Source organism: Dasypus novemcinctus, chromosome X, assembly GCF_030445035.2.
Source record: "Dasypus novemcinctus isolate mDasNov1 chromosome X, mDasNov1.1.hap2, whole genome shotgun sequence".
Taxonomy (NCBI): domain Eukaryota; kingdom Metazoa; phylum Chordata; class Mammalia; order Cingulata; family Dasypodidae; genus Dasypus; species Dasypus novemcinctus.
The window spans coordinates 80,145,989-80,169,910 of record NC_080704.1 but is presented as its reverse complement, the minus strand read 5'-3'; the positions used below and the strand labels follow the sequence as shown (position 1 = coordinate 80,169,910).

The 23,922-nt window shown below is 42.5% G+C and overlaps 1 protein-coding gene across 1 annotated transcript in view; it reads left to right on the top strand.

Moving 5' to 3' along the window:
* The first annotated feature begins 3,874 nt into the window (after positions 1–3,874).
* The window catches only part of ERCC6L (ERCC excision repair 6 like, spindle assembly checkpoint helicase), a 36,868-nt gene continuing 16,820 nt past the window's right edge, over positions 3,875–23,922 (top strand). The window contains exon 1 of the mRNA XM_058291825.1: positions 3,875–4,059. Coding sequence (XP_058147808.1) covers positions 3,992–4,059 — 68 coding nt within the window. The 5' untranslated portion in view covers positions 3,875–3,991. The remainder of the gene's footprint in view (positions 4,060–23,922) is intronic.

Here is a 23,922-nt window from a genome sequence, read left to right as displayed (position 1 = left end):
TCATTCAGTTCCCTGAGACCTTGTTCAGTTTTTTCCATTCTTTTCTTCATCTGTTCTTTTGTATGTTCACTTCCAGAGGCCATGTTTTCCAACTCACCAATCCTTTCTTTTGTCTCTTCAAATCTGCTGTTATATGACTACAGTGTATTTTTTATTTCATTTATTGTGCCTTTCATTCTCATAAGATCTGCCATTTTTCTATGTATGCTTTCAAATCCTTCTTTGTGCTCATCCAATGTCTTCTTAATATCCTTAATCTATTTAGCCATCCCATTAAATTAATTAAGGAGCTTTGTTTGAACATCTATAATTAGTTGTCTCAACTCCTTTATGTCATCTAGAGGTTTATCTTGTTCTTTTAAGTGGGCCATATCTTCCTGTTTCTTGATGCGGATTGCAATTTTTTGTTGGTGTCTTGGCATCTGGCTTACTAGAGTATTTAGTCTGGGTGCCATTTTTCTCTTTAGTTTAGGACTTTCTGGCTCTTTCTCCCTTACTGAGTATGTAGTAGAAGCCAAGGATGTAGGTAGTACTGTAAGCTATGGAGGCTCAACCTGCCCACATTGCCCTGGGGACTGATGAAGCTCCTCCCACTTTCTCCTTTGCCAAGGGTAGGGACAGAGACATAGCCATATGCCTTCAAGTGATGCAGGCCAAGACTGTCTGTAGTTGCGCAGAGAGACTTGAAACTTCACACCCCTTCCTTCCCTGCCTGGTGTGAGGATGGAGCTGCAGGTATGGGCAGCAATCTGTGCTCTGTGGGTCCCAAATGACTGCAGTTGTCCAGGTAGATTTCCAACTATTCAGTCTGGACAGGCCTAAAGTATCTGCTGTTACCAAGTGAGGCTGGTGCAGGTCCTGCCAGCTTCCTCCCTTCCAGAAGTGGGGCTGGAGCCTAGATTAGGGCTGTAGTCCGATCTGTGTGGAAAGATGCCAGTCCCTACTAGCACTGTGATTTTCAGTCATCCCCACTTCCCCTCAAGCTGGGGGCAGAGTCAAAATGGCAGTTACTGGCCTCTTTCTGGCTTGGACAGATTAAATCTTTAGCTGCTTTTAGGATTATACTTTATCCAGCCAAATTTACTAATCAGTAGCTGAATTTGGTGCCCAACCATCTCTTCCTCCCCCAGTTTTGGGAACTGGAGCTTCCAATTCCAGCCATGAAACAGTTCCTGAGGTGGCTTGCACTGCCAGTGGAGTATGGGCATCAGGCTCTGTGGTGTGGAGTGCTCTACTTACAAATCTTCTCTGCAGATGGGCAGTCTCCTCTTTCCATTCTTTCAAAGATGTTGCAGGATGCTCTTCTGGTCTCTTGGAGCCCCCAAACAGGTGCTTTGGATAGCTCTGGGTGATTACTAACTGCCCCATAGCACGAGCCTGGTCTTGGTGCTTCTTGCTGGTTGTCTCTGCCACCATCTTGCTGGTTGTCCTTGTTTGTCTGTTTTCCTATTATTAATTTTTAAATAAGAAAATGCTATAATAATGATTGAAGTGATGAATGCACAACTATGTGATTATACCAAATTCCACTGAGTGTACACTTTGGATGAATTGTATGCTTTATTAATATCAAAATTGATTTGTTAAAAAAATAAAATTTAAAAAAGGGGAAAAGTGGTTGTGGCTCAACTGATAGAGCGCCTGCCTACCATATCAAGGGTCCAAGGGTTCAACACCCAGGGCCTCCTGACCCTTTTGGTGAGCTGGCCGACACGCAGTGCTGCTGTGTGCAAGGAGTGCCGTGCCACGTAGGGGTGTCCCCTGCATAGGGGTATCCCACATGTAAGGAGTGCGCCCCACAAGGAGAGCCGCCCCATGCAAAAAGCACAGATTGCCCCAGGAGTGGCGCTGCACACATGGAGAGCTGATGCAGCAAGATGACACAACAAAAAAAAGTGACACAGCTTCCCGGTGCCGCATGACAAAAATGCAAGTGGACACAGAAGAACACACAGCAAATGGACACAGAGAGCAGACAATGGGGGGTAAGGGATGATAAATAAATAAAATAAAATCTTAAAAAAAAAAGAAGGGGAAATAGCCCTGTGGCTTTGTGAACACAGGGCTGAGAAAATCTCCCTGGCCAGTGAGAGAGTTGGCTCTTCCTAGTGAGCAGGGCCTTTGGGGATCACTGCCAGCTGGGAAGCCAGGAAGTAGGGAAGCAGGGAAGTGGGGAAGTGATAGCCAGGCCCCATCCTGAGGGTGTTCCCCTTAGCTTTTTTCCAGTGCCTACAGAGGGGCAGCTGCCTACAACAGAAATCAGGGGTCTGCCTGCTGTGCTTCATCTTGAGGTCTCAAGAGTTCCAAGGATATGAGTGATGATGGCAGACCCTGAGCCAAAACACAACTAGAGGTGGCCTTCTCCAGGCTCAAGATGAATATGTTGTGCTCCCACCTTTATTTTCTTTTCTTTGGAATTCTCTCCAGAAGCCTGTCTTCTCACCACACTCATCCTTTGTTTACCTGTGGCACCAGACACTGAGTCCTTCCCAGTCCAAACCTGCCTCCAAAAAAGATGTGATAGACACTTCAGCAGGGTAAACAAACTCCTTCACAAATTGGCCTTCAATTACCTTGTCAACCTCATTTCCCACCACTCCCCTTCTCTTTCCAGCAATAGGCTATATGACACAGTGAAGGAGCACAGATTTGTGTCCCTACAGCCCTGGTATTGAGTTCTGGGTTTGCCATTTCCCAGCTCTGGCACCTTAGGCAAGTCACTTTATCTTTTTTGGCCTCAGTTTCCACATCTGAAAAAAAGGAGATAACAGTAGTCTACTAAAAACTCTCTTAGGAGAGGGCTTAAAGGTATATAAACATGGCAAAGTCACATAAAACAGGAAAACAACCTATCTTCTCTAAAATCCCTTTTTAACTTTTAACAGCCTACAAATTTTAACAAAAAGCTTAAAATCCTCTGTACATATGGTTTATGTCTGGGCCAATAGGTGAGTTTCAAATACGGAATGCTAATTAGTGCTGGAGGAATCCCAAAGTCTGTTCTTACCAGCATACAATAAAGAGTTTTTGTTAGTCCACATCCTGCTACTTAGTTGCGCCCGAGGTAAGCCATTTAAACGCAATGGTCACATTTCCCCAAGTCCTGAGCTCTGCCTTTGAAAATGTGACAATGTCAGTTGGAGCTTCTGGAGAAATGGTGATCTTATACCACAGCACTATTTCTTCCCAGCCGCCCCCCCCCTTCCCCCTTTGAGGCTTACTTGTTGTCTGCTCTCTGTGTCCATTCGCTGCACGTTCTTCTGTGTTTTTACCTGTCTCCCTTTTCCTTGCATAACCTTGCAGAATCGGCTCTCCCGGGCGCTTGCCCGCAGGGTGGCACTCTGTGGCGTGAGGGCAGCCTGCCTTCACAAGGAGGCTCCAGGACGGGGACAGCCCACCTGGTAGACGGTAGCCCAACTGATTGGGCCACAGCCGCTTCCCCACAGCACTATTTCTTAAATGAGACCTTTTGCTTTGTCCTTGAAAACCCTTCTATATTGTGCGTTTAAGTCATCGGGATCATGCCTCCCAGGTTATTTGAATTCAAATCATGCTCAGTGCTAAGTCTAGGCGAACAAGGAAGGAAGGATATCTGCGAGCACCGAAGGCCGTAGCCTGTGTAATTGTTCTTTAGGGGATACTAAAATGACTGAGACTGTTATCAGGTGCGCGCACGCGCACACAGGAATTCTCCAGAGCATTGCAGCACGCCTTAGTTGAGATGGGATTGGAATGATGAGCGATCAAGGACCTTCCATCCCAAGCCTCCCTGCGCCGCCCGCGACCGCCTCCTAGCACCGGCGCGCGAAGGCGCAGGCGCGCGAACCTCGTGGGCGGGGTATAGGATGTGGCGCCGAAGCGCCAAGTCGCGGATTGGTCAGCGGCGCCGGCGCCGGTTGGCCTTGCTGCCTACGCACACGGCGCATGGGCAGGGCGGGAGGGAGCGAAATTCAAACTCGGCCCGCGATACCTGGAACCCAGGCCGAGGGTCATGGAGGCGTTCAGGGGCTTTGCGGAAGCCGAGGCCTTGAGCCCAGAGCAGGCTGCTGAATACCTGAGGTATGCGTGGGCCGCCAGGCGGACCCGGGGATTGGGAGTGGCCCTTGAACCCTCCCAGGGCCCAAACTGCTGAGGCGGAGCCTTGTGAGACGTGCGTTTGTGCTCTCCTCGGAGTAGGATGTGGGAATCAGCTGCGGACCTTGACCAGATTTCTAAAGGCCAGGGCAACCCCCGAAGCCCCCCCCCCCCTTTTTTTTTTCTCAAAAAGCCTTCCGGTATGACCTTTTGTAGAGCCGGGACTCTCTATTCGGTTGATCAAGCCCTTCTAGAGTATTTTCGGTCTCCTAAGCCCTAAGCTTAGGGGATACAGAGAGGAGGAAAACTCGGTCACTGCCCCCAAATTGCTTACAATCTGGTAGTGGAAAAAGGGTAGTAAACTAATAATTGCTATTACGTTTTGTTAAGCGCTGTAGAATGTACAGGGCGTAGTGTTGGCACAAAGGAGGGAAAGGCCGATTGCAGAGGTCTGTATGGGTTGGTGAGCGAAGAGTAGACCTCTGTGCATTAAAAAATGAGTAAGCACTTAGCAGGTGGCCAAGGGGGGGAGGCATTGTGGTGTGGTGATCTGCATTTCTGCCTGAGGGTACTGCATATGGCAAAGTTCCTGAGGGTCCTGGTGCCTGCAGGAATTTGTAGCGTGACATTGCTCAAAAGTCAAGTATAGAGAGGGGGGTGGTCTCAAATTGAAGAGGAGAAATTTATATACTGGCCTAAGAGGATTATAACCTATTCTTTTGTGAACAGGTACTCGAAGGGTTTTAAGTGGAGAATACTGTCAGATCTTTCTAAATGGATTATTGGCTGCCAAGGAAGGATTGACTGGGGGCTGGGAGACCAATTAAGAGACTGTTCTATTCTAGATGAGGGCCTGGGGACCTAAAAGTACCTTGGTATGTTGTAAGTTGCTCAAAAAGGAGCTGGAGAAAGAAAAAAGTGGTTGCCTATGGTGAAGCCCAGACTACCTGTACTCTTACCCACTACGCCTTATTGCCTCCACAGAACCTTTTTTCCTGAACATCAACAGATATCTCACTGCAAAATCTATACCTTTTCTCACTCTCAGACCCTCTAAACTTCTCTATCATTTGGCACTCAGTGGGGCTATGAATAGAATGAAGATTCCAGCCTTGTTCTGTCTACTGCCAAAACCTGTGCTCTTTCCTTAACATATGTGGTTGCTGGTAAAAAGACTGCCAGCTTGGTATTGACACTATGAAGGTAGTTGTCAGTATGCTAAGAGTTTAATTAGACACCAAAATACTCTTGGTGGACACTGCTTGATAATTTCATGGACAACCTGCTTGCTAAGAGATTAGAGCTCAATCCCCATGTTGATAACTGCATCAAGAAATGAATTGGGTAGTTGACTAGTTCTGTCTCCCTTTTCTAAAAAGAAATGTTTTAAGGCTGTTGGAATGTATTCCCTTGATACCAAAAGGTCTTACGGAGCAGTAAAAGCACATATTTGGACTAGTTATGTTGTAGAATTTCAGAGAGGTTCAATTATTTGAGTATAGAAAGGTCAGGACTCAGGAATGGTTTTGAGAAGGAAAAATGGTTTATTGACGGCCCGCCGGACTCGGGAGCTTTCTGTTTCAAACACGAGCCCTGAACAAAAATTTTGAGTTCCTTTTATACAGAGAGGAAGGGTCAAATTGTTCTTTGTTTCAGTGCTCAATAGGCTTGAATTAACATATATCGTCTACATCCTAGGGGTAAGCTTTTAGCATGGACCTTATACATTCTAGATAAGCTTTTAGCACATTTGGTTTGCATTTTCCTTGAATATTTAAAGTTTATAGAGTTTGCATTGCTAAACTGTTTCCTGGGACTGGAGTCGTTGCCATGGTCACCAAGGGCAGGACTGCAGCCTTTTACTGTCCCACACCCACAAGTCACAGACAGCTTAGGTTATCTATAAAGAGACAAAGAGCCTCCCACCCATAGCCTACATCACTCCCAACAATCATCCCTCCACTGACAGTCATCATCTTCCACTCTCAAAATCTCTACTTTTCTCCCTTTCACAATTCCCGTCTTTCATTGCTTTCCTATTTCTCATGACTCCTCATCTCTGTTTCTCCTACTCTTCCTCATTCTCTCCCTATTTCTCACACAGTACCCCACCTCCCGCACAAAGTATTCCCTTCTCTATTGCGCATAATTCTGCTCTTTGGTGCAGTCCTGCTCTTTCTCACCCAATCTCTGTCTTTCTCTCCCCACCTCTTTCCTCCCTTCCTTGTATTTTTCTATGTCTCTCCCCTGCAGGCACACTGAAAGAACCCTGAAACTTGCTGTCACACTCTGCACACATTTCCTCTGTCATACACCTTCACTCTCCATCACACATGCTCTAGAGTGTCATTCATGCTCTCAGGGATGCCCACCCACCCTCTCTGTATTACCTACCCTCTTACTCTGATGCCCATTATCACTCTCTGTTGCTTACTCTTTGTCTCATCAATTCTCTCTGCCCATTTTTTTCTCCATCACCCACCTGTGCTCTCTGTTGCCCACTTGCTGTTCCTGGTGGCACTCATTCTTTCTCTCAACATCACCAATTCTCTCTCAGTCATCTCTTGTATCTCTCTGTCACCCAACACCCCTTTCTCTGTCACCCACCTGCTCACACTATTCCCTACTTTCGCTGTGGTGCACTTGCTCTTTCCCCCTCCCCCTTTCTTTGTTATCCATAGTGTCTCTCTGTCACCCATTCTCTTTCTGTTGCCTATTCTTTTCCTGTCACCCATGGCTTTTTTTTTGTTGTCACCCATTCTTTCTGTCGTTTGTCGTCTTTGTCTCTCTGTTACTGTGTTACTGTATTATTCTGAGTCCAGTCAGGAGATAGAAACAACACAGTGTGTTAAATAGCGGAAATGTAACATAAAGAATTATCAGTCTAATAAATGGGTGACTGGAAGGTATAAGGAGACTCTATATGATACGGTAGGGCTAAGGGAGTGTGCCAAGGAAGGACAAACTTGGAAGTGGCCCTCTTCCCTAGGCTGGGGATCAAACCTCTTGGAGAAGGGGTAGTTTGGCCCATTGGATAGCAAAGTTTGCTGGTTGGCCCAGGCCGGCGCTAGTCTGCATCACTGGGTAAGCAGGAAGCGACCGTTCGGAGTACAGGAAGGGAGCAGATGATTGGCAAACAGTGGTGTGGATGTGCAGAAGGGGATGGGTCCTATAGAGGGAATTGGGGTATATGGGAGCAGGCAGGAGACCTTTGGGTGCTTTGTTTTCACATAGAGAGGGCTGCAAGCAGGTTTTCCTCAGGCCAGATCATTGAGGGGACTGCATTTTCAGATGGCTGCCTGGGGCAGAGCTCCACTGGAGGTCCTCACATCCACACTGCTGACCTACTATGCAACAGCCAGAAACTTTAGGAGAACCCCTTCCTCCTGCAGTGTCCCTCCTTCACCCTCTACTGAGAAAGCTTAACATTGTGAGAGTATTGAGAGATATTTAAAGTAATTCTGTTATAGTAGAGCAGATATTGAGGGATTAATTTGGAACTGAGAGGCAATAAATTGATAACTGGCAGAGTCACCTGCCTTCTCTTTCTCCCCTCTCTCTCTTTTTATGTTGCCTACCTTCTCTGTTGCTCTCTCTCCCTGTCACCCACTTGCTTTCATCTATCCACTCTCTCTTGCTGTCACCCATCCTAGGTCATCCACTTTCTCTGTCTTTCACTTGCTCGCCATGTCTTTTGCTGTCTTCCCTACTTCCTCATTCTGTCACCTACCCTTTCTATGTCACCCAGTTGTTCTCTCAGTTGCCCACCTTCTATCACCTTCCCTCTTGCTCCCTGTCACCTACCTCTCTCTGTTGCCCACTCTTTTTCTTTATTGCCATCCCTTTCTCTTTCCCACCCTTGCTGTTAACCACCTTCTCTTTTGCTCATTCTCTCTCCCTCTCTGTGCCACCCACTCTTTTTCTCTCTTTAACATACCACCTCCCTCTCTTGCCATTTAACTTCTTTGTTAGCACTTTCTCTCTATCTATGACATGTTTTCTTTTTTTTTTTAATGGACTTTAGTCACCATTGACTTTATTATTTTTTTAAATTATCTTTTTTAAAGTTAATAGATCACACAAAACGTTACATTAAAGAGGTTCCCATGTACCCCACTCCCCGGGGTGGGGTGGGGGAAGGGGAGACAAATAAATAAATAAATCTTTAAAAAATATATATATAAGAGGTTCCCATATACCCCCTACCCCTTCGCATCCCACTCCTCCCACATCAACAACATCTTTGATCATTGTGGCACATTTATTGCATTTCGTGAATACATTTTGGAGAACTGCTGCACCACATGGATAATAGTTTCCATTGTAGTTTACACTTCCCCCTGTCCATTTAGTGGGTTATGGCAGGATATATAATGTCCAGCATCTGTCCCTGCAATATCATTTAGGACAACTCCAAGTCCCGAAAATGCCCGCACATCACATCTCTTCTTCCCTCTCCCTGTCCTCAGCAACTCCCACGGCCACTTTCTCCGCATCAATGCTACAATTTCTTCCATTACTTGTCACAATAGTTCCATAGTAGAATATCAGTAAGTCCAATCTAATCCACGTTTTCTTTTTTTTTTTAAGATTTATATTTTTAATTTATTTCTCTCCCCTTTCCCACCCCCCTGTCCCCTGTTGTCTGCTCTGTATCCATTTGCTGTGTGTTCTTCTGTATCTACTTTAGTGGCACCGGAAATCTTTGTCTCTTTTTGTTGTGTCATCTTGTTGCGTCAGCTCTCCATGTGTGCGGTACCACTCCTGGGCAGGCTGCACTTTTTTCGCACTGGGCAGCTCTCCTTACGGGGTGCACTCCTTGCACATGGGGCTCCCCTATGTAGGGGACACCCCTGTGTGGCATGGCACTCCTTGCATGCATCAGAACTGTGTGTGAGCCAGCTCATCACACGGGTCAGGAGGCCCTGGGTTTGAACCCTGGACCTCCCATGTGGTAGGCAGACGCTCTATCCATTGAGCCAAATCCGCTTCCCTCTAATCCATATTCTATTCCTCCATCCTGTGGACTCTGGGATGGTGATGTCCACTCCACCTCTGTATTGAGAGGGGGCTTAGATTCCATATGGATGATGGATGTGATTCTCCTGCTTGCGGTTGTAGACACGCTCATTTTCCTGGTGTAGTGGTTGACCATCTTCACTTCCCTGTTAGCTGACTTGGGTAAGTCCAATGAACCAGAGTGTAGGAGTTGCAACTCTGCTGAGGCTCAGGGCCCAGCTGGCAGATGGACAGTCCAGAGATTCAAGTCTTCTGAGTATACACCAACCCTAGCACAAGTTCATTAAAAGTAACAGAAGAGGCATGTGTAGAAAGGTCACATATGAGTCCAATTCCATCATACTTAGGAACACAAATTCCAAAGTAGGGCCCACTGACATGGCATTGAACTCCAGAGCCATCTGCCATGACCATAGAAACTGTGGGTCTCTGTAGCCCTCAGAAGAACCAGTACCTGGGGTTGTATCTACTTTGGCTGTCTCTGGGGTCCCGCTAGGTGTGCGTAAGTGTGACCCCACTGATGACCTCCTGACTCTTTTGAAGACTATTAGGCATATAAACTCATTTGTCTTTGCCATTTCCCACTTTCATTCAAGGTCAAAAGCAGTTTTTAAGACATGATCCTACATGCAGGCTGAGATATTCTGCTGGTCTGAGTTGACCCTTTTATTCAAGGTCTCTTTCTAGTTGCATCACCAGTTAGTGATTGGTAGTAATCCCTTGGCACCAGGGAGGTTCATACCTGGGAGTCATGTCCCACGCTGGAGGGAAGGTAATGCATTTACATGCTGCGTTTGACTTAGAGAGTGGCCACACTTGAGCAACATGGAGGCTCTCAGGAGGTAACTCTTAGGCATCCTGCAGCTCTAGACTTAGTTCATATTTCAGGCACACAGGCTCATAAGCATAGTCATCAGTATCAAGGGCTCGCTGTTGGGTCATCCTTCTTCATTGGTCTTTGCCGCTGCACTTGGGGGAGTGTTGCTATTCCTTTGGGGAATGTGATAGAGCTCCCCTGGCTAGGAACGCAGCACTCCCTCAGTTGTCATTTTGTAACTGTAACTACTATGAAAATACCCAACATATATCTGAACATTTTTATGTACCCTATATACATGCCCTGGAGAACTCCCTCCCAACCATGTGCCCGCCTTCAATAACACCCCACACCACTGTTCCTCCCCTGCCATAGTTGAACCTCGCTGTGGTCCAAAACTTGTTCAGTCTAATATATTGCCAAATTCAATTAATAGGAAAATGAAATATAGTGATGGGTTTAAAGATTAGAAATAGAATATATACTAGTTTAGAAAAACTATTTTAGAGTAAAAATAAATTGGAATATTAAAAACGAAAAATATTATAAAGCTTTGTTTTTGATGTTTTGCCTTTCATGATGCCCCACCCCAAACCCCCAGCCTGCCTCTGGTAGATTCCGGGGGCCAGGGGCTCCCCACCTGGGCCATGCCTGGCCTCCTCCCTGTCACTTCTCAGTCTTCTGGAAAGTATGTCGCTTTCTGTCTCTCTTCCTGTTCTCTCTCTCTCTGTTGCTCTTGCTCTCTTGTTCTCTTTGTAGCTTGCTGGCTCTGTTGCATTCTCTCTCCCCCTTTCTGTTGCACACTCCCTCCTTCTCTGTGGCCCTTCTCTTTATCTTTCTTTTTTGTAGAAGCTTTATTGATATATAATTCACATACCATACAGTTCAACCATTTAGAGTGTACAGTTCAATGGCTTTTAGTATATTAATCAAGTTGCGTATCCATCAACACTATCAATTTTAGAACATTTTTATTATCTCCAAAAGAAACCCTGCACACCTTAGCCATCACCCCATAAACTCCTCACCACCCTCCCAGCCGTGGGCATCCATTAATACTTTCTTTCTCTATGGATTTGCCTATTTTGGACATTTCATATAAATGAAATCATACAATATACAATCCTTAGTGACTGACTTTTCTCACTTTGTATGATTTCAAGGCTTATCCATGTTATAGCATGTATCAATACTTTGCCCCTTTTTATTGTCTTTTTTTTTTAAAGATTCATTTTTTATTTATTTTTCTCCCCTTCCCCCCATTTGTCTGCTCTCTGTGTCCACCCGCTGCGTGCCCTTCTGTGACCGCCTCCATCCCCATCAGCGGCACCGGGAATCTGCGTCTCTTTTTGCCGCATCATTTTGCCTGGTCAGCTCTCCGTGTGTGCGGCACCAATCTTGGGCAGGCTGCACTTCTTTTCGCGCTGGGCGGCTCTCCCCATGGGGCGCACTCCCCGCGGGTGGCTACCCTATGGGGGGGGGGCACCCCTGCGTGGGCTCTCCTCGGGCGCATCAGCGCTGCTCAGCTCCACACGGGTCAAGGAGGCCCGGGATTTGAACCGCGGACCTCCCATGTGGCAGGCAGATGCCCTATCCATTGGGCCAAGTCCACTTCCCTTATTGTCAAATATTGTTCTATCATATGTATATACCGCATTTTATTTATCCACCAGTTGATGGATATTTGAGTTGTTTCCATTTTTTGGCTATTGTAAACAATGCTCCTATGGAAACTTTGTGTACAAGTTTTTTCCTGGATATTGTTTTCATTTCTCTAGTAGTGGAATTGTTAGAACGTATGGTAACTCTATGTTTAACTTTTTGAGGAACTGCCAGACTCTTTCAAAGTGGCTGCACCATTTTGCATTCCCACCAACAGTGTGTGAGGTTTCTGATTTCTCCACATCCTTGACAACACTTGTTATTATCTGTCTTTTTGATGGTATGAAGTGGTATCTCATTGTGATTTTGATTTGCATTTCCCTAATAGCTAATGATGTTTAACATCTTTTTATGTGGTTATTGGCCATTTGTCTGTCTTCTTTGGAGAAATGTCTATTCAGATCCTTTGCCCCTTTTTAAATTGAGTTATTTGTCTTTATTGTTGAGTTGTAAGAGTTCCTTATATATTCTAGCTATAAATTTCATATCTGATATATGATTTTCAAATATTTTCTTCTATTTGGTTGGTTGTCTTCTTACTTGATGGCATCATTTGAAGCCGCAAAACTTTTAATTTTGATGAAGTCCAATTTATCTATTTTTTCCTTTGGTTGCTTGTGTTTTTGGTGTCGTATCTGAGAAACCATTGCCTAATTCAAGGTTTTCTCATACATTTTGGTGTGTATTCATCCATGTTTTTCTCTGCACATACATGTATATAATCATGCATCTTTTTAAAAAATGGGAATCTGTTATGCCTAGTGTTTTGCTTTTTCATCTAACAATATAGTGCAGACATCTTTTCAAGTCATTTATTTAGATCTACCTCATTTTAAAAACTTTAAGTACTTTTTAGTATTCAATTATATAAATGTACCATAATTTATGTAACTCTTTCCCTTATGATGGGCATTTAGGTTTTTCTTTTTTCGCCATTATTTTGTTTTAATGATTTGCCTTTGTGTGAATTTTTGTATACTTTTTTCTTGAGTATATACCTCCTGGACATGGGATTGCTAGGTCTTAGGGAATGTGCATTTAAATTTACTGTTTAAGAAAGCCATACCCCCATAAAATAGAAGAGAGTAGAGGAGAGGGAGAGGGAGAGGGAGAGGAGAGGACCATATGGGGAGCCAGTGTAGCTCAGTGGTTGAGTGTGGCTTTCCACATACGAGGTCCTGGGTTCAATCCCTGGCTCTGGTACCTCAAAAAAGAAGGAGAAAAAAAAATAAAAGTACATCTTAGCGTTTGTAACTAGTAGTGCTATTATATGGGTATGTCGGTAGTTGAAAGAGAAAGTCTAAGGTCATGTATATTACTAGAAGGAAAGCTTAAAAATGTAACATGGGACTGTATAGTGTAGTAAAACTTCATGTAAAATACGAATATGGGTATTATTGCATGTATAAGACTTTTCTTTGAAACTGAAAAAATGTATGTTAATGTTACAAGCTGTTAATATCAGGCAAAAATCCACAAAAACCCAAACATGGTAAATGAAAGAAACCAGACACAAAGAACTACATATTGTATGATTCAGTTTATATAAATTGTAAATATAAATCAGTTTATAAAGATGAAATTAGATTAGTGGTTATATACCGCTGGGGAAAGATAGAGGGATTGAGAGGTGACTGCTAAGGGTTGTGGAGTTTTTCTTTTTGGAGTAATGAAATTGTTCTAAAAATTTTTTTGTGGTCATGAATGCACAACACTGTAACTATACTAAAAGCCATTGATCGTACACGTTGAATGAATTGCATGGTTTGTGACTATATTTCAGTAAAACTGCTTAAAAAAATCATGACAATTTTTTAATGGATCTTTTTTTTTAAGATTTATTTATTTCTCCCCACCCCCTCTTTGCCCTTGCTGTATCTGTTTGTTGTGTTCCTGTCTTCCTTTTTTAGGAGACACTGGTAACTAAACTCAGGACCTCCCATGTGGGAGGAAGGCACCTAATCACTTTAGCCACTTCTGCTCCCTGCTTTGGTGTGTCTCTCATTATGTTTTCCTTCTTGTGTCTCTTGTTGTGTCATCTTGTTGCAGCAGCTCACCACACCAGCCTGTTTTGTCAGCTTGCTGTCTTGCTTATCTTATTTAGGAGGCACTGGGAACTGAACCTGGGACCTCCCACGTAGGAGGGAGGCACCTAATCTCTTGAGTCACCTCTGCTACCTGCTTTGTTGGGTCTCACAATGATTTCCTCCTTGTGTCTCTTATTGCGTCATCTTGTCGCATCTGCTCCCTGCACCAGCCTTTCAGCGTCAGCTCACTGTCTTTCTCGTCTTCTTTAGGCAGCATCAGGAACCGAACCTGGGTCCTCCCACATGGTAGGTGGGAGTTCAATCGCTTGAGCCACATCTGCTTCCCATACCCATTTTTAATTAAATTAGTAGCATGTGTGATCAGCCATTATTCCACATTCTCTCAGACCAGCTTTTTTTTTTTTTATAAACCAACTGGAGATGCAATTTATTTACACCAGCAGCCATGGGTGCAGGAGGAATAATCAGCATTTACAAAGTTAGCTACCTGTACAGGATGGATTACATATGCAAAAATAAAAATCTCAAGACTATAGATAGTGTGAGCCTCACTCCTCCCCCAGTGACTCCAGCATGCAGCAGTGCCTGGCAGGTGGCCCCTGGGCATGCAGACAAATGATAGGATACAGAGTAGACAATACCTAGCTGCAGTGGGAAGTATGGGAATTGAAACCAACACAGCCTGCTGTTAGAGGGAGGGAAGTGGGGAGCTCCTTGCCCCTGTTCAGAGACATGGTAGGGGTGGTAATCTCTCCCAGAAGGAAAGGGATTTGTTCCCTCAGGATCCCTGCTGGACCAAGTCTACTTCTTACCCAGCCTGGGGGCGGGGGGCTCTGCCCTGAAGGTGGGCCAAGGAACAATGGGGACCTTCATGTGGGCGAACTACCTTTCACTTCCATCTCCAGTCAGAAGGGGGAAAGGGAGTGGCCATAGGGGAAAGGGTGAAATTAGGGCCTGAGCTGAAGCTGCCTTTCAGAAGGGAGAGTTGCCTTTGGCTTTCCTCCCTTCACCTTCAACCTACTCCCAAGACTTCATTTGGAAGTAGGCTGGAGGCTTGCTGAGATCTTCCTTTCCCTCTTGCTTCCCTTTAGAGGAAGAAGGGCGTGGAGGGTCAAGAACAAAGGAAAGCAATGCATCTACATGCTGAGTTTGGCTTAGAGAGTGGCCACATTTGAGCAACATGGAGCCTCTCAGGAGGTAACCATCCCAAGGTCCACAGGATGGGGGAATAGAGTATAGATTAGAGTGGACTACTGGGTGTTCTGCTGGGAAACTATTGTGATTAGTAAGGGAAGAAATTATAATAGTGATGTGGAGAGGGTGGACAGGATGGGTGCTGATGGAAGGGAGATGGAAGAAGAGCTATATCGTGTAGGGGCCTTTTCAGGATTTGGAGTTGTCCTGGGTGGTGCTACAGGGACAGATGCTGGAAGTTGTGTGTCCTGTCGTGGCCCACTGGGTGGACTGGGGGAGAGTGTGGACTGCAATGTGGACCACTGTCCATGTGCTGCAGCAGTGCTCCAGAATGTGTTTGCCAGGTGCAGTGGATGTGCCACAATGATGGAAGAGGTTGTTGATGTGGGAGGGGTGGGGTGGGTGAGGTGGGGTATATGGGGACCTCATATTTTTTGAATGTAACATTTCAAATAAAATAAAGAAGAAGAAAAAAGAACAGAGGAGCCCAGGCTTAGGGTTTATTCTAACTCCTGCCAAAAATTGTTTGGCTTTTTAAAAAGTAATCACAATTCTTGGGTTAAAAAACAATTTGTAACCAAGCAACATCCACTATCAGAACAAACCCAGGGGAACATCAGTGTTTCAGACAGAGTCTTGCAGCCCAAACTCTGTTGTTCCCTAAACACTCCACAGTCCCTAACCCAAATCAGTCTAATCAGTCCTGGGTGCTAATTACCCAAATGTGGGATGGCTTCTCCTGGGAGGAGGGCAGGAGACATGTCCAGCAAATGAAAGGCCAATTTAAAAAAAAATCAATTTTATTTGTACATATTAATAAAGAATATAATCCATCCAAAGTGTACAATCAGTGGTATTTGGTATAATCACATAGTTGTACATTCATCACTTCAATTATTATTAGAGCATTTTCATTATTCCAACAACAAAAAAAAAACAGACAAAAAACTCTACCCCATACTAATTGCCTCTTAATCTCTCTATGCTTCCCCTGCTGTACATAGCTGCTATTCTATTTCTGTCTCTCTAATTTATATTTATTAATATTTTGTATAGATGTAGTCAAACAATATATGGTAGCTTGTGTCTGGTTTCTTTCTTTTTTTTTTTTAAAGATTTATTTTTATTTATTTATTTAATTCCCCTCCCCTCCCCCGGTTGTCTGTTTTCTGTGTCTTTTTGCTGCGTCTTGTTTCTTTGTCCGCTTCTGTTGTCGTCAGCGGCACGGGAAGTGTAGGCGGCGCCATTCCTTGGCAGGCTGCTCCCTCCTTCGTGCTGGGCGGCTCTCCTTATGGGTGCACTCCTTGCGTGTGGGGCTCCCCTACACGGGGGACACCCCTGTGTAGCACGGCACTCCTTGCGCGCATCAGCACTGCGCATGGGCCAGCTCCACACGGGTCAAGGAGGCCCGGGGCTTGAACGGCGGACCTCCCATGTGGTAGACGGACGCCCTAACCACTGGGCCAAAGTCCGTTTCCCTGGTTTCTTTCACTTAGTATTTTTCCTTTTTTTTTTTTTTTAACCCTTAATGGAAGATTAGAAATATATTACTTTGGCAGTTTGATATTATTTGTGAATTCCAAAAAGAGATATTAATTGTGATTGTAAACTGGTCTGTTCCTCTGGGTGTGATACCCTTCGATTGTATTAAATTAAAAGGTTTTACATTTACTTGATTATGTTAAGATTAGGGCTTTGATTTGACCACATCATTAGGGCTTGCAGGGTTGGGTCCCCGCCCCCTTGGTGGACTTTATAAACGGACACTTACTCAAGGAGAACACAGAAGAAGATATACAGGAATAGAGAGCACTCCATAGACATGGCAGAGGAGAGAAAGGGATCCTGGGGCCCTGGAGAGAGCTCAGTCATTTGCCTGATGGTTTGCAGCTGAAGAAACCAGAGACCTGAGCAGCTAAGAAGGCCTGGAAAGAAACAAGCCCTCCAGCCTACAGCTGAGATTGGAAGAAGGTGGGCACACAGAGCCTGAAGAGAGAGAGGAAGGCTGAATCCTCACAGACATTGCCCACTATCTTGCTTCAATACATGGCAACAGATTTTGGTGAGAAAAGTAACCTTGAGTTGGACTCTTTAGGACCTTATAACTGTAAGCTTTTACCCCAAATAAATACCCTTTATAAAAGCCAACAGATTTCTGGTATTTTGCATCAGCCCCCCTTTGGCTTACTAATACAATTACTATATGCTACTGTCCACAGTTTGCTTTGGTTGTATTTTTGCCTGATATTAATATCTTGTAATATTAATGTACATTTGTTCAGTTTCAAAGAAAAACAGTCTTATATATGTAATATTACCTATACTCATATTTCACATGACGTTTCACTATGCTGTATAGGCCCATGTTACATTTTTTAGCTTTCCTTCTAGTAATATGCATGTCCTTAGACTCTCCCTTTCAACCACTCTCATACCTCTGTATTAGCACTGCTAGTTACAAACACTGTGATTTGCTTTCACCATTTCTGTTCTTTTCCACAGACTTACAAACAACCTTTTTACCAATTCCACACAGATTAATCTTCAGCTTTCCATTCTCTAACCTCATTCTATTTTCTGGTGGCCTATATTCTAGTTATTAACTCCATGAGTTTACACAATATATTTAATTCATAATAGTGCAATCATACGGTATTTGTCCTTTGTGTCTGGCTTGCTTCACTCAGTGTCCTCAAGGTTCATCCATGTTGTGATATGCTTCAGCACTTCATTTCTTCTTACTGCTGCATAATATTCCATTGTGTGTGTATATACCACAATTTGTTTATCCATTCATCAGTTGAGGGACACCTGGGTTGTTTCCATCTTTTGGCAATTGTGAATAATGCAACTACGAGCATCAGTGTGCAGATGTCTGCTTGTGTCACTGCTCTCAGTTCTTCTGGGTATATACCTAGTAGAGGTATTGCCAGGTCACATGGCAAATCTATATTCAATTCCTTAGGAACTGCCAGGTAGTCCTCTGTAGTGGCTGTACCATCCTACATTCCCACCAACAGTGAATAAGCTTTCCTATCTCTCAACATCCTCTCCAACACCTGTAGTTTTTTGTCTTTTTCATAGTGGCCATTGTAATAGGTGTGAAATGATATTTCATTGTAGCTTTGATTTTCATTTTCCTAATTGCTAGTCTTGTTCACTTTTTTTTATGTGTTGTTTTGCCATTTGTATTTCTTAAGACAAATGTCTATTCAAGTCTTTTGCCCATTTTTTAAAGCATAAATCCATCCAAAGTGTACAATCAGTGTTATTTGGTGTAATCACACATTTGTGCTTTCATCACTTCAGTCATTCTTAGAGCACTCTCATTATTCCAATAATAATAATAAATAAAAAGCAAAACTCATCACCTCTCAATCACTCTGTTTCCCCTGCTGTATATACCTGCTATTCTTTTTCATTCTCTCTAGTATGTTTGTTCTATATTTTGTAAACACAGTCATATATTTTTGACCATTTTTAATCTTTTTATTGTTGAACTGTAGTATCTATTTATCATGGATATTAAATCCTTATCAGATTGCCAAATATTTTCTTCCATTGAGTTGGCTGCCTTTTCACACTTTTGACAAAGTCCTTTGAGGTATATTTAATTTTGGGGAGGTCCCATTTATCTCTTCTTTCTTTTGTTGTTTGTGCTTTGGGTGTAAGGTCTAAGTATTCACCACCAACCACAAGATCTTGAAGATGTTCCCCTACATTTTCTTCTAGTAGTTTTTTGGTCCTGGCTTTTATATTTAGGTCTTTGATCCATTTCAAGTTATTCTTGTATAGGGAATGAGATAGGGGTCCTCTTTCATTTTTTGGTTATGGATATCTAGTTCTCCCAGCACCACCTGCTAAAGAGACTGTTTTGTCCCGGTAATGTGGACTTGGCGGGTTTGTCAAAAACCAGTTGGCTGTAGAAGAGCAGGTCTATTTCTGGACTTCCAATTCTATTCCACTAATCAATGTGTCTATCTTTATGCTAATACCATGCTGTTTTGACCACTGTAACTTTGTAATATGTTTCAAGGTCAGGCGGTGGGAGTCCTCCTATATTGTTCTTTTTAGGATGTTTTAAGGATGTTTTTTTTGCTATTTGGGTGCCCTTCCCTTTCCAAATAAATTTGATAATTGCCTTTTCTCTTTCTGTAAAGTAGGTTGTTGGAATTTTGATTGGTACTACATTGAATCTATAAATCAGTTTGGGTAGGTTGACATCTTTTATTTATTCTTCCAATCCATGAACATGGAATGTCTTTCCATTTGTTTAGGTCTTACTTGATCTCTTTTAGGATTGTTTTGTAGTTTTCTGCATATAGGTCCTGTACATCATTGGTAAAATTTATTCTAGGTATTTGAGTCTTTTTGTTGCTATTGTAAATGGACATTTTTTTCCTGATTTCTCATCAGATTGTTCAATACTAGTGTATAGAAACATTACTATTTTTTTGTGTTGATCTTGTATCCTGCCACTCAGCTGAACTCATTTATTAGTTCAAGTAGCTTTGTTGTAGACATTACAGAATTTTCTAAATACAGAATCATGTCATCTGCAAATAGTGAGTTTTACTTCCTCTTTTCGTATTTGGATGCCTCTTTTTTTTCTTCTTAATTTTCTTAAATTGACTATTTGAGACACAATTGAAATACATGAAAGTGAGCATATATTTTTTTAATATTTTTTTAAAGATACAAAGATCATATAAAATGTTACCTTAAAAACATAAGAGGTTCCCATATACCCTAGGCTCAACACCCCCCACTCCTCCCACATCGACATCTTTCATTAGTGTGGTACATTCATTGCATTTGATGAATACATTTTGGAGCATTACTACACAGAAAAATGAGCATATTTTAAATGTGCATTTTGATCGGCTTTTTTTTAATACATCACCACAGTCAACATAAACATTTCCATTATCCCCAAAAGTTTCCTTGTGTTCCTTTGTGATCCCTCCCTCCCTGCTGGTCCCAGACAAAAACTGATCTGCTTTCTGCCACTATAGGCTGTATTTTCTCGAATTTTATATAAACGAAATCATACTTCAGGGCCTTTCTTTTTGCCTGACGTCATCTTTTTTTTATTAAATCAATTTTTTAGAACAAATCAATTTTATTGATACATATTAATAAAGCATACAATTCATCCAAAGTATACAATTAATGGTATTTGGTATAATCATATAGTTGTGCATTCATCACTTCGATCATTATTAGAGTGCTTTTATTATTTCTATAATAATAATAAAAAACAGAAAAAAACAAGAAAATTCTTCATATCTCAATCTCTGTGCTTCCCCTGTTGTACATAGGTGCTATTTCTGGCTATTCTTACACTATTGATTGATTGATTGATTGAGGTATTGGAGATTGAACCTAGGACCTTGTACGTGGGAAGCTGGCACTCAACCACTGAGCTACATCTGCTTCCCAATGAGAATTTTTTTTTTCATTTTTTAAAGGTTTATTTATTTATTTATCCTCCTCTCCCCAGATGGTTCTCTCATCTGTCAGCTCATTGTTTGCTTGCTTTTTCCAGGAGGCATCAGAAACTGAACCCAGGACCTCCCACTTGAGAGGCAAGTGCCCTGTGGCCTGAGCCACATCTGCTCCCCATGAGCTGTGGCGTCTGCTGGCTTGTGGCACCTGCTCATTGTGGCGGGGGTGGCATCTGCTCATCTCTTTAGGAGGCATTGGGACCCGAACCCAGGACCTGCCATGTGGTAGGCAAGCACCCAACTGGTTGAGCTTCATCCACTTTCCTTTTTCATTTCTTTTTGTTTTGTTTTTAGGATGTACCAGCAATAGAACCTGGGACCTTGTACATGGGAAGCAGGTGCTCAACCACTTGAGCTATGTCTGCTCCCCAGAAATATACTTTAAAAAAAAAATTTATTTCTCTCCCCTTCCCTGCCATTGTCTGCTTGTGTCCATTCGCTGTGTGTTCTTCTGTATCCATGCGCATCCTCAGCGGCACCAGGAAACTGTGTCTCTTTTTTGTTGCGTCATCTTGCTGTGTCAGCTCTCAATGTGTGCGGTGCCACTCCTGGGCAGGCTGCTCTTGTTTTTTTTTTTTAAATTTCCCCCCCCCCCTCCCCTGGTTGTCTGCTGTTCTTGGTGTCTATTTGCTGCGTCTTGTTTCTTTGTCCGCTTCTGTTGTCGTCAGCAGCATGGGAAGTGTGGGCGGCGCCATTCCTGGGCAGGCTGCTCTTTTTTTTCACGCTGGGCGGCTTTCCTCACGGGCGCACTCCTTGCGCGTGGGCTCCCCCACGCGGGGGACACCCTTGAGTGGCACGGCACTCCTTGCGCGCATCAGCACTGCGCATGGCCAGCTCCACACGGGTCAAGGAGGCCCGGGGTTTGAACCGCGGACCTCCCATATGGTAGACGGACGCCCTAACCACTGGGCCAAACTCCGTTTTCCCTGCTCTTGTTTTTTTCACACAGGTCGGCTCTCCTGGCAGGGCATACTCCTTGTGTGTGGGGCACCCCCATGCAGGTGCTTCCCTGCGTGGCACAGCAGTCCTTGCATGTGGCAGCTCTGCGTGTGGGCCATCTCACCATATGGGCCAGCAGGCCCTGGGTATCGAACCCTGGACCCTCTCATATGGTAGGTGGACACTCTATCAGTTGAGCCATGTCCACTTCCCTCATTGTGGTTTTGATTTGCATTTGTTTAATGATTGGTGATTTTGAGCATCTTTTCATGTGCTTATTTGCCATTCGTATACTTTCAAATTGTTTTTTTCATTTTAAAATCAATTTATTTATGTATATGATTCATACACAAACATACATAAACAATAAGTGTATAATAAGAGTTGTGAACTTACAGAACAAACATGCATAACATCATACAGGTCTCTGATGCATCACCACACCACAAGTACTTTACATTATTGTAAAACATTTGTAACAAATTATGAAGGAGCATAGTCAAAGCATTACTACAAACTATAGTCTGTATCTTACATTTGGCGTATTCCCCCCAACCCATCCGATTACTGTTATTTTGTTCATAAACCATACATTTTATCTAAAGTGTACAATCAGTGTATTTGGTATAATCACTGTATTGTGCATTCATCACTTCAGTCAATATGTTTGTCTTTTGAGTTTTAAGAGTTCTTTAAGATGATGCAACAAAAAGAAACACAGATTCCTGTGCCTCTCACAACAACAGAAGCGGACAAAGAAGATGCAGCAAATAGACACAGAGAACAGACAACGGGGGTGGGGGGGAGGGGAGAGAAATAAATAAATCTTTTAAAAAAAGAGTTATGTATTCTGGTACTATAGCCTTATATTAATAAGATATATAAGTTGCAAGTATTTTTTCCCTTTCTGTTGTCTCTTCACTTTGTTGATAGTCTCCTTTGATTTACAAAAGATTGTAAGTTTGAAGAAGTCCATTTTATTTATTTTTCCTTTTATTGCTGGTGCTTTTGGTGTCAAAATTAAGAAACCCCTGCCTAATCCAAGGTCATAGAGATTTACACCTATGTTTCATTCTAAGATCTTTATATTTTAGCTTACATTTAGATCTTTGATCTATTTTGAGTAAATATTTGTACATGGTATGAGGTAGCAGTCCAGATTTATTATTTTGTATGTGGATATGCAGTTATTCCAGCACCAGTTTTGAAATTGGGAAATGTGATTCCTCCATTATTATTCTTGTTCACAATTATTCTGGTTATTTGGGTCCCTTGCATTTCCATATGAATTTTACAATACCTTGTCAATTTCTACAAAAGCCAGCTAGATTTTTGTTAGATATTACATTGAATCTTTTTCTCCAACTTTGCTTTACTGCTCTTTATATGAATGTGTTGACATTTTCATTTTTGACAAACAATTTGAAAGTTGCAAACATTATAACATGTCTCCTCTAAATAGTTCAGCATGTCTTTACTAGGATAAGGACATGCTTTATGTCATCACAATTCCATTATTGCATGTAAGAAAATTTAACAAAAATTCAATGTCACCAAATATAGCCCTTATTCAACATTTCTCAGTTGTTCCCAAAAGGTTTTTAGAGCTGCTTTTATTTTCTCATCCTAGGATCTAATCAAGGTTCATTGTATTATATTTGGTTGTTATATCTCTTTAATCTCTTTTAATCTAAAGCACTACCCCTATATTTTTTTGTGGGTTTCAAATGACATCAGTATTTTTGAAGAATCCTAACCAGTTGTCCTGTAGAATATCCCACATTCTGGATTTGTCTGCTCTTTCCTTACGATTAGCTATAGGTTAAATATTTTCAGTAAGGAACAGTACATAGAGGATATTATTTTTCATAATTTATCATATCAGGAGGCATTCAAAATCAAGTTTTCCCACAATGGAAAATATGCATATATTTTTAGTTAATTTAAATGGTATCTCAATCTATTTCTTACTTTTTTCCTCAGCTTTATATTTTTAAGGTCTATCCATATTGCTGCATATACATCTAACCTATTGCTTCTAGTAACGACAGTGTGCCTTCACTGCATTTTCTCTGCACATTCCCTTAGTGATGGACAGCAAGATTGCTTCCACCTCCTTGACACCATAAGTAATACTGTGACCAATGTCATTGTGCATATCTTCTTATTGAGTTGTATGAAAGTTCTTTTGGTATATACACCCAGGAACAGAATGATTATATCATAAATTGTGCATATATTTAATTTGACTAAGAATACCAATACTGGTATAATGCTGGGATGGCTGCACCAGTTCATACTTTCGCCATCACTGTGCAAGGGTTACCCAGCTTTCTAATTCTTGGCAGCATTGAATCTTTAGATCAAATTGGGAATTATTGCCATCTTAACAATTTTAGTCTTCTAATCCATGAACTTGGGATGTCATCCATTTATTTAGGTCTTCTTTAATTTTTTCAGTAAGGTTTTGTGATTTTCAGTGTACAAGTCTTACGACTCCTTGGTTAAATTTATTCTGAGGTATTATGTCAGATGTTATTGTAAATGGAATTATTTTCTTAATTTCCTTTTTGGATTGTTTGTTGCTTATTGTATAGAAATACAACTAATTTTTTTGTTTATTGATCTTGTTTCCTGTAAATTTACTGAATTCACCTATCAG